Raw genomic sequence first — 10707 nt, 5'->3', positions numbered from 1 at the left:
ACGAAAGACCAGCAGCTAAAGCTTTGAAAATTCTACTAAGGCAACAAAGTGTCTGTTTCTGCTCGGTCAACGAAAGACCAGCAGGTAAAGCTTCGAATATTATACTAAGGCGAGTAAATGCTTACTCCTACTCGGTCACCGAAGACCAGCAGGCAATTTTGCGAAAATTTTACTAAGGTAAACGAATGCCTATTCCTGTTCGATGCACTAAAAAACCAAACAGGAAAACCAATAGAGAGCATTCAAAAATATTTTTTTATAAATGTTTAAATTGTTTACAAAACAAACGCAAATCTAGAGCTTATACAAAAAATAGGCCTAAAGGTTAGGAGAATCAACGGCTCCAGCAGCTGAAGGATCAGCGAGCTCGGGAAGTGAGGGATCAGCAACATCAGGAGGTGGAAGATCAGCAATGCCGAGAGGAGGAGGCATGGACCCTTGACCCACTTCGAGAGTGCGTCCCCCAGCTTCCCCCTCTTGCACACCATCCGAAGGAGCCTCCACCTGATCCTGCCCGCCCTGCTCCTTATCACCCTGGCCGACCTCAGCCATGTACCTCTCCACTCCAGCTTCCAGCTTGCTCATGTCCAGCTCGGGATATTCTTCCTTAAGCACAGATATTATGCACTTATAGGAGAAGGCAACCCCAGAGTCATACTCGGCATCCAGCCGATCGTCCACGTCAGCGGATTTGCCTTTCTCCTCAGTCAGCTGCTCACCCAAGGATTTGATTTCCCCCTCAAGGACGGCCCTCAGAGTATCCCTTTTAATTTGAGTAGCATGGAGATCAGACCTCAGGTCACCCAGCTCACCCTCGAGTTTGGAGGAAGTGGATTCAGCAACCGCAACTCTCTTCTCTAGCTCCATAATCTGCTTGTTCAGCTCAGCCAGCTTCTCCTTGGAGCGATCAGTAGATTCAGCTTTCTTCTTCAATTCCTGATTGTCAGCTTGGAGTTTCTTCTCATGGCGCGCGGATCCAATCTTGTAGCACGAAACCATGGTGGCCAACCTGAAGGACACTCTCTGAACGGAAGCAGCTAATTCGGAGAGGTTCATACTCTCGATGTCCTTCACCATCTTGGGCCCCACCGCTTTTTTGTAATCCTTCTGATACGGGCTCAGGTAGTCCACTTAATCCCGAGATAGTAGATGAGAAGAGCGGTCCCCAGACTGCAAGCTGGCCTCAGGACTCTTGTCGGAGGTTTTCTCCCCAACACTCTTACGAGGTGGAGGTGGGGGCAGAGCAGGAACAGGCGTCTTGGAAGGACCAACGCTAGGTTTCTTCGGGGGAGTAGGAGGGTTGCTGGAGCTGCTCGAAGCCCGACCACGCTTTCTGGTCATAGCACTGAGAATCTTGTTATCCATCCCAGCGGCTATATCCACTAAGCCCTAGCCGACCAGACTTGTTGGTGACAGGAGGTCTTGGCAGGTAGATGCGTTCAATAGAGCCGTTTCCACCTGAAGCAAAGGCCAATATTCAAGCCCCTCGATCAGACCCCACGACTCTGAAATAGCACAAAAGGTTAAAGAACCCAATAAGTAGCAGTCTAATTAAGAATATAGGCAAAAATGAACGACCTGGGGTGACAAAATGGGTGGGAAGATAAATGTCCCCACCAAGCGACTGAACTGCTGGACACCAATTCCCTCCAGCAAAGAAGAATTTGTTCTTCTAATTTTTACATGAAGATGGAAACCCAGTGATCGGTTTCCTCTTGGCAGAACTGGACATAAAATAATACCAGCCTGCCTCTTTTGGGCTACTCCGCAGCTGATACAGATGTTTCACTTCGACAAGAGAAGGCTCCTCCGACCCACACTTCTCCCACAACACAAACATTGCCGAGAGAACCCTCCACCCATTTGGGTGTAGCTGACCTGGGGCTAGGTGCATACCGCCCAGTATCTTGGCAAAGTAAGGTTGAAGGGGCAGCCGAGCTCCTAGTCTGAAACTCTCCAAGTGTATCGTCACATACCCTTTCGGAGGCCGACTAGGGACATCGCCTTTTCTAGGAACTACAAGAAGAACCTCGCTGGGGATGTTGTAGAGGTTCCTAAGTTTAAATAGGTCAGTGGGGGTGGTGGCACAAGCCATGAAATCAATAGGGTAGGAATCAGCCTCCACCCTATGGCCTAGGTTCCTTCTCTGAGCAGATCGGCTCGGTCCGGAACTGCTCCCCTCACCATCGCCAACTCCTTCAGAGATCCCAACCCCACCAAAGCTGTGGTTCTCACCAGAGCCCGACGCAGGTCCACCTCTATTTTTTACAAGCGCTAGTTCGGGGGAGGAAGAGACAACCAGAGGGCGTGGGTACTCAAGGGTATCCCTGCCATGGGAAGGACCTACACTACTGGAGGGACCCAAGAAATCGGTGGGTATTGGCACGTTGAGGCATGAATCCCCTGATTCTTCATCACCCTTATCAACAATTAACTTTCTTTTCCGGTTTGACATATCGGAATCTCAAAAGAAAAACCAAAACAAACCCAAGTACACGAATACAAAAAGGGGCAACATAGAACCCAATCAACAACAGACAAAGAAAAGGTTAAAGGCTATACCTGGAACAGACGGACACAGATAGCGCTGCTGTGACAGAGAAAACACCCAGCAAATGGATACTCCAGACACTGGGAGTATGAGCAAAGTTCAGAGAAAATTTGGTTAACGGCGGAGGAACGAGTAACAAGATGATGATGACTCCAGTCTAGGGATTTGAAACGAAAAGGGGGAAATGAAAGCATTAAAGTGATGGAGACGCACCGTACATCGAGGACAAATAGCCCGTCATTTCAAATTTCAAAATATGAAGAGTCTGCGGATGCCACGTCATCAACTGTTACAAGAGGCCAGGCTAGATGCAAGCCCAGATACGCAATGGACATGCTCATTTAGGCCCATGCTCAAGTCAAAACCTCCCCTGAAGAAAAGAAATCCTCAGGTCCGTCCCTGTAGATAGAAAACCAGAGGAGAAGCCCCCGGATTGGCAAGATTTGACAATCAGTTTCTACTCTTGACTCATTTCACTCACAAGACTAGAAACTAGGGGACTGGTGTTAAGTAAATAAAAGCACCAGGTCGGTCATGCTACTATTTCCACCCCGGCATGAATCACCTCAGCCAAATGGTACGAGCAGAGCAGGGGCAACATGAGCCGAGCTGAGACGAATGCTGACCAGAGGTATATACCGAGCCGGTACCCGTACCCCAAAAAGTGGAAATACGATCTCACAGAATTGCGGCAGTTGCGCTTTCTCAGAACCGTTGCGGGAGATGCGAGATCCCACGTTTGCCCATGATGCAGCAGTTAGAGTCCCATGAGGGGCTGCCACTACCCGAAAAAGGTGGGATGAAGGGCAAACGAGAACGTGAGGACAGCGGCTATAAAAGAAGAAGAAATCAATGAAGAAGGGGATAGAAAAACTGGAAAGAGGGAAAACGCTGCCAAATTGCAACTAGGTCATTTCCTTACAAATTTCTAACAAACATCTTAAATCCAAATTACATTGTTTTCCCGTAAACACCTTGTGCTAACTTAGGCATCGGAGGGTTTACGCCGGCAAAACCACCAGCGTCTCTGATCCGTTTTCGGTGAACGCAGGTCTAGTGAGAGAAAGGAGGGTGATTCCAGCCTTAGCGGTTCGTGCAGCAGTTGATAACTTAAACGTTGGTGAAAGAATCTGGACGGTCTAAGGACGAGCAGATTTCGGCATCAACACCAGGAACACTTAAGAGATTCATTTTGCTTTATGATTTTACCTTTAGAGCCAGGGTTTTGGTTTCTTAATGTGGTCAGTTTAAATAGTTTTACGATCTTGGAATGCCGGTATCTTGAGATATTTTGCAGTCGTCATAATGTATATCAGATTGCGAAGAAGCCAATTACATACAGCAATTAAATCATAATAATTTATTTTAATGTTATTATTGATAATACATATGTGACGTGATATCCGAATTCTCAATAATTCCTAAATTGCTTGCTCGATTGAATGTACCATTGAAACGCACCGTTTTCCGGCAATAGTTGTAGAGACCTCCGATCTGATCTGATTGACAGAACAGACAGCCACGATGTTCGGTGACTCCGACGTGCCATGAATCAATAAGCAGTTACTCATCTGGTCATCTGGGTCCCGCCCACCCGTACATTTCAAAAAGAAAAGGAACCCACCAATCAAAAAACGCTCACAGCTCCTAGTCTCCTGGGATAATTATTATTTAATATTTTTAGTCTCCTATTTTCTTTAAGATTTATGATTACGTAAACAATAATTATTATTTTTAAATAAACAAGGCTATCAGCCTTTTATCCGAGGAGATTAGCGACTGTGATTATTTACGGGATTAGTTATTTCTTCTCGTGTCGACACTTAAAAAGTTTTTTTTTTTTTTTTTTTTGGGCCCCCTTTTCCTAATAAGCTAACATTTTAACTTTTTCTCGTCCGTTCAATTTCTATTTCAAGAAATTTAACGAATCTCACGCAAATAATTGAAATGTAATACTAGAAACTTAGAAAGGGGCCGACGACGTCATTTCTCTTTAGAATTCAATAAAGTCTGCTTCTTGCCTGCGACCAGTCTTCTGCTCTTCTTTCCTACCAATGCCAATATTGTTTTATTTTCTCGCTTAACATATATATATATATATATATATATATATATATATATATATATATATATATATATATGTATGTATGTATGTATATATTTTTTTAACATTTTAGGAGTCCTAAAATTAGGACGCCGCACCCAAGGCCAAACAGTCTAATTTTGACAAATTAGCTATGACATATATTTTAACTCAATACATGGCACTTTTATTTTCCTAGAAAATTCAACAATTTCTCGGAAAATCGTGTGTCAAATTTTCCCGAGAAACTAACTGAATCATCTTGTAAAGACAATGTCTTTAATTCGCCGACGAAAACCGAACGAAACCTCACGCCCCACGCGTTCAGACCCAAGCAGCATCGACAAAGAAGATGACAACAAGAAGAAAATCCCCACAAAAGACCAGAACGCCGAAGAAATTGCCCTCAAAAAGCTGCGGAAATGGTCCTGTATTGATTCTTGCTGTTGGCTGATCGGTAGCATCTGCGTCACCTGGTGGTTTTTGCTGTTTTTGTACAACGCAATTCCGGCGTCGTTTAATCAGTACGTCACCGAGGCAATTACGGGGCCGGTGCCGGATCCTCCGGGCGTCAAGTTGAAGAAGGAAGGGTTGACGGTGAAGCATCCGGTGGTTTTCGTGCCCGGAATCGTGACGGGTGGGTTGGAGCTGTGGGAAGGACACCAATGTGCTGAGGGGTTGTTTAGGAAACGCTTGTGGGGTGGCACTTTTGGTGAAGTTTATAAGAGGTTATTGGTTTTTGCTTTGTTGATTCATTGTTTTGTTTAGTGTATGTGCTTATTGTTTGCGCATTGAGGTGATGAGGTTGAGTAAAGTAAGTGTTCACTGAACACTTGTAACTGATGTGATTTTGAAAACACACTATAAGATGCTGATTTTTGAGTAATTTGGTAGTAAAAGATGTGAATGGAATTGGGTTTTATTACAAAGAACTTGCCTTCGTGATAAAACTTCTATTTTGTTCGTTGGATGTAAGATTTATGGTTGAATTACTTCTCTGATTTGTGACCTTTTTTACTCTCTAGAGTTCAGACATAAAAATCAAAATCGAGAAATCAAAACTTCAATTTTTTTTTTCACATCTGATATGCTCATGCATCTGGTCTAAACATGAAAGTAATGAATTATTTGATTGAATATTTCAATTGTGGGCGCTTAAAGCTTCTTTAATCTCTGTCCTTCGCTCAAAATGATAACAGGTCAAACTTGTCTGTCTAATATGAAGTTAATATTATCTGCCATTTGTTCAAAATAAATGGCATTGCTTTAGTTTTCTTATGACGGCCTCTCTGATACCGTTAAATGGAAATAAGATGTGAGCTGGAAAGGTATTTGTGTTCTTTTCTCTGTTTATAAATTTATCTTTCGTGCTGAAACCCAAGAGCAATTATTTTGCAAGTGCCAATTGATACGGCGGGGTCTGGAAAAAGTCTATGATCCTGAAACAGCATATGAATGATATGGATCAAAAACCTGTAAATATTGTTGGATGTTTTTTTCTAGTCAGTTTTATTTGTGTTAGTTGGGCTTGTGAACTTCCTTTAGTATTTTGGAAAATTAATGCCCATATTTCTTTGTTCTGGTTGCGCAATTTTGCAGACCTCTGTGCTGGGTGGAGCACATGTCACTAGACAATGAAACTGGACTAGATCCTTCTGGTATAAGGGTCAGGCCTGTATCTGGACTTGTGGCTGCCGATTACTTTGCTCCTGGCTATTTTGTTTGGGCAGTTCTGATTGCTAACTTGGCACGTATTGGATATGAGGAGAAAACTATGTACATGGCTGCTTATGATTGGAGAATTTCGTTTCAAAACACAGAGGTTTGCTTTCAGCTTGAATTTCTTATTGATGTTATACCATGCCCATGGAATTCATTGAGTTTGTGCCTGATATTTTCTTTTACATTCTTTATGAATTATCTACATTGTACTAATATTTCCTTGGAACTCTAATGATCAGGTGAGGGACCAAACACTCAGCCGGATTAAAAGTAATATAGAATTGATGGTAGCTACTAATGGTGGGAATAAGGCAGTTATTATTCCCCATTCTATGGGTGTTTTGTACTTTCTACATTTTATGAAGTGGGTTGAGGCACCAGCTCCAATGGGTGGTGGTGGTGGACCTGATTGGTGTGCTAAGCATATAAAGACAGTGATGAACATCGGTGGACCATTTTTTGGCGTTCCAAAAGCTGTTGGTGGGCTTTTCTCCGCTGAAGCTAAAGATATTGCGGTTATCAGGTAATTATCTAGTATATATCCCCAATAGTGCAGAGCAGAGCAATCATGCTGTGATGGATTATTTGATGTAAATGTAGTTTGTGAGGATAATATACTTTGCACAGAGGATAGAGAAAATTTGTTCAAAATTTCTCAAATTAATTTTTGGCAAGCATTCTTGCCACGTTCTGGAACCTTTTACTCAAATGTATGCAATCTAAGTAACCTGATTTCAACTACTATCTTGGATGCTTTAGAAAGATCTTCGTTAATCTTTTAATGATACATTGTTGTCTGCAAGGCATAATTGAATTTTAGAGAGACTCCCTATATTTGCCTTTATTATGTGTAAACAACCATGGACGCCAATTTCTAGTTCGTTGTGCTGTTTTACTTATCTCTCAATTATCTCGGGTGTTTTTTCGCCAGCTATCTTGCCGTATTCATTGTGAAAAAATTCTTAGGTTTTCTGATTCCTAACATCTTGATTCCTTATTTCATTTATAACAGTGTTAGGTTATTGAAGTTCACTTATGTAGCTTTGCTTCTTCTTCTTATAAATATAGGTGTGCTTTGTTTGACCTCATAGAAAATATAGGATTGAAGTTGTGGAGAGTAGTTTGCTATTTTTCACTGGCTTATAACTTATCTTTGTTGTACGATGCAGGAAGGATTATTTTGAAAATTATCTGAATAATACTTCCGTTTTCAAAATTATCATTTTGCTGTTGTTCCTGCTTTGCTTACTTTAAATTATCTTTCTGGCCATTTTCTAGTCCACTTCTTAAATTGCAATGAGATTTCTGCAGGTTTTGTGATTGGTAAACAACAACCTCTAATCGTTCTTTTGTTCTTGAGTGCAAAAGAGGTGTTTCTTATCACTAATGAACACAATACATTGCCTGCTGGCAGTAGCACCTCATGATGCCTGAAGTTAATCTACTAGTTATTGATTTTATTCTACACAATGCATGAATACGTGTAATTTTTTTCTTGCTCACAATGAAGAGCTAAGAGTGTCCCTCAAAATGCAGGGCCACTGCACCAGGTTTTCTTGATAATGATATATTTCGCCTTCAAACGTTGCAACACGTAATGAGGATGACTCGCACTTGGGATTCGACCATGTCAATGATACCAAAAGGTGGGGACACTATCTGGGGTGGTCTTGACTGGTCACCTGAAGAAGGCTATACCCCTAGCAAAAGAAAGCAAAGAAACAATGATACCCAGGTTGCAAATGAAGATGACAGTGAAGTTGTAGCTTCTCAAAGAAAGCATGTAAATTTTGGAAGAATTATATCATTTGGAAAGGATATAGCGGAGGCACCTTCATCTCACATTGATATGATAGACTTCAGAGTAAGTCTTTCTGTCTTACCATACTCTAGAAAGACTTCAAATTTTATCATGGTCACAGGAATTCCATTTTTCTTCTCACTTGATAAATGAAACCCATTTAAGAGTAAACTTTTGGTATGACCTTTGAGTGGATTGGAAATGGACTGTCTCCACTAGTCTTCTGTTTCTCTTTTTTTCCCCTTCCCTTTGGGTCAATGCGTTAAATGATATGCACTACAGATCAGAAGATGGACCCTTTGTATCATATACTTCACATCTTATGTTGAGAGTCGAATTTCTTTAGCAAATTATAGCAATTCTTCCTTTGAAACCAAATGCTGAGGTAGTTTACCTGTGTTACTGTAAGATGCTTTGCTTGTACCTCAATCTACCATTTTGCTAAATGGTTGGAGAAAGATTATACATGTTTAAAAGTCTCTCCCTCTGTGTAAGTTTCTTTGGTGGACTGCTCATCTAAATTATACTGCACAGCAGATTATGCAGATGCGTGACAATGTGTTTTTATGGCACTGAAAGTCAATTGTGTGCTTATTTTCACAGTTTTCCTCTGCAGTCAAAGTAGTATTTTACTCTTTTGTCTGGTGTGCTTGTTGCTACAGATTGAACTTCACAATCATTTTTTTTTCCCACTAACTGCATTTACTTTATTGATTTTGTTATTGTGCAGGGTGCTGTCAAGGGTAACAGTGTTGTAAATAATACTTGTCGTGATGTGTGGACAGAATACCATGAAATGGGATTTGAAGGTATTAAAGCTGTAGCAGAATATAAAGCATACACTGCCGAATCAGTTTTAGATCTGCTTCACTTTGTTGCCCCAAAATTGATGGCACGTGGTAGTGCTCATTTCTCTTATGGGATTGCTGACAATTTGGATGACCAAAAGTACCGACACTACAAATACTGGTCAAACCCCTTGGAGACAACGTATGAGTTCTTGTACTGCGTTTCTTCAGTAATTGTAATCGCTCTGATTTGATGATTTTTCTTGCTATCAGCTTCTGATTGTAGTTGTTTAGTAAAACCATAGTCGATGTTTCAATATAGTAGTTTAGTAGCCATAGTTTTGATGTATAATTTTCTTAAATTTCTTTTCTATTTAGGCCGTCTTCTGTAGTTTCCATGTTGCAGTTCAATCTACTTGATCTATTCAATGACTATTGCAATTCATGAGGATATTTTCCTGATAGCTTGTAGATATTGATTTATTCTGACTGCTTTGCTTCCTTCACTCTGGTTCTGTAGGTTACCAAATGCTCCAGATATGGAAATCTTTTCTATGTATGGAGTTGGCATACCAACCGAAAGAGCTTATGTCTACAAATTAACTCCCTCAGCTGATTGCTACATTCCATTTCAGATTGATACTTCAGCCGATGATGATGATACCCCTCTGAAGGATGGAGTCTATGCTGTAGATGGGGATGAGACTGTACCTGTTTTAAGTGCAGGTTTCATGTGTGCAAAAGGTTGGCGTGGGAAAACTAGATTTAATCCTTCTGGGATTCGGACATATCTTAGGGAGTACGAGCATTCTCCTCCAGCCAATCTGCTGGAAGGCCGAGGCACTCAAAGTGGTGCTCATGTTGATATAATGGGAAATTTCCAATTGATTGAAGATATTATAAGGGTGGCAGCTGGGGCTAGAGGAGAAGACTTGGGAGGTGATCAAGTTCATTCCGACATCTTCAAGATGTCCGAGAAAATCAACTTGCAGCTGTAATTTGACGGGTCTGCACTTTCTCCTGATTTTACAGCAATATCAATCTTTTCATAAGGAGGATTCACCATGCCAATATATCTTTCCAAATTAACTGCCATTTGCAATTTCTTGTGGAAAGCAAAAATTGCATCTGAACTATTTCTGCTTCTGATATTGTAAACTCATGTTTTCGTCATCTCTGTTCAAGAGCACTAGCTGAAACCTTTCCAATTCTTGTCTGTGCAGCTTTGGAACTTCAGGATAAAATTGATTTGGTGGAAATGGCCTTCTGTCCGCCGGTGCATATACGAAGCTGCCAAATTTTTTGGCATGCTTGAAGGCATGCCAGATTTCCCACTAATGTTGACGGCAGGATTGGAGGCCAGATGCCGGATTTTGTGGTGTAAAGCGTAAACTCTCTTGCCGGTCTCATCAACCCGATGCTTCTGTTTTGTGCCGGGGGGAAGACATGCGGTTGTTGTAACTGATTTTGATATAAACTTATACGACAGAAAAGAAGAAAATATCTTCGGATTTTTATGATTGTATGTTTGTTGTTTTCTTTTTTTGCCATTTTCTTAGGGGGGGTAGAAATATGTATTCATTGTAGCTTAAAGTTTTATGAATTCAATGAAATGAAGTGATTGTATTGAGTCACCTAAAATCATCAGAAGCTGCAAATTATTATTAGACGAACATCGTAAATGTAAATTCTCTCCTTATTTTTTTATATTATTAAGTGATTACTATGAATCCACTATTATACACACATGGTTGTAGATCGC

General features: G+C 41.2%; 2 protein-coding genes across 2 annotated transcripts; one reads left to right on the top strand and one right to left on the bottom strand.

Moving 5' to 3' along the window:
• Positions 1 to 1672: 1672 nt before the first annotated feature.
• Positions 1673 to 2455, bottom strand: LOC112096783. Its single transcript, XM_024180480.1, has one exon. It carries the CDS (start codon positions 2453 to 2455, stop codon positions 1673 to 1675), a length of 783 nt encoding a protein of 260 aa, XP_024036248.1.
• Positions 2456 to 4705: 2250 nt separating this feature from the next.
• On the top strand, positions 4706 to 10618 carry LOC18036127 (phospholipid:diacylglycerol acyltransferase 1). The gene is made up of 7 exons (XM_006426557.2): positions 4706 to 5362; positions 6234 to 6456; positions 6596 to 6879; positions 7893 to 8220; positions 8888 to 9147; positions 9466 to 9951; positions 10169 to 10618. Exons 1-6 carry the CDS (start codon positions 4908 to 4910, stop codon positions 9941 to 9943), a joined length of 2028 nt encoding a protein of 675 aa, XP_006426620.1. The 5' UTR covers positions 4706 to 4907; the 3' UTR covers positions 9944 to 9951; positions 10169 to 10618.
• Positions 10619 to 10707: the final 89 nt, after the last annotated feature.

This window comes from Citrus clementina, unplaced genomic scaffold (assembly GCF_000493195.1).
Source record: "Citrus clementina cultivar Clemenules unplaced genomic scaffold, Citrus_clementina_v1.0 scaffold_7, whole genome shotgun sequence".
NCBI classification, from domain to species: domain Eukaryota; kingdom Viridiplantae; phylum Streptophyta; class Magnoliopsida; order Sapindales; family Rutaceae; genus Citrus; species Citrus x clementina.
Note: the sequence above shows the minus strand (reverse complement) of the source record. Positions and strands in the feature narration are given on the sequence as shown.

Coding starts and splice junctions, on each gene's coding strand:
- LOC18036127 (XM_006426557.2), top strand. CDS start 4,908: ATGTCTTTAATTCGCCGACGAAAACCGAACGAAACCTCACGCCCCACG. Junction 6,457..6,595: donor TTTCGTTTCAAAACACAGAG/GTTTGCTTTCAG, acceptor TCTAATGATCAG/GTGAGGGACCAAACACTCAG. Junction 9,148..9,465: donor TCAAACCCCTTGGAGACAAC/GTATGAGTTCTT, acceptor CTGGTTCTGTAG/GTTACCAAATGCTCCAGATA.
- LOC112096783 (XM_024180480.1), bottom strand. CDS start 2,455: ATGTCAAACCGGAAAAGAAAGTTAATTGTTGATAAGGGTGATGAAGAA.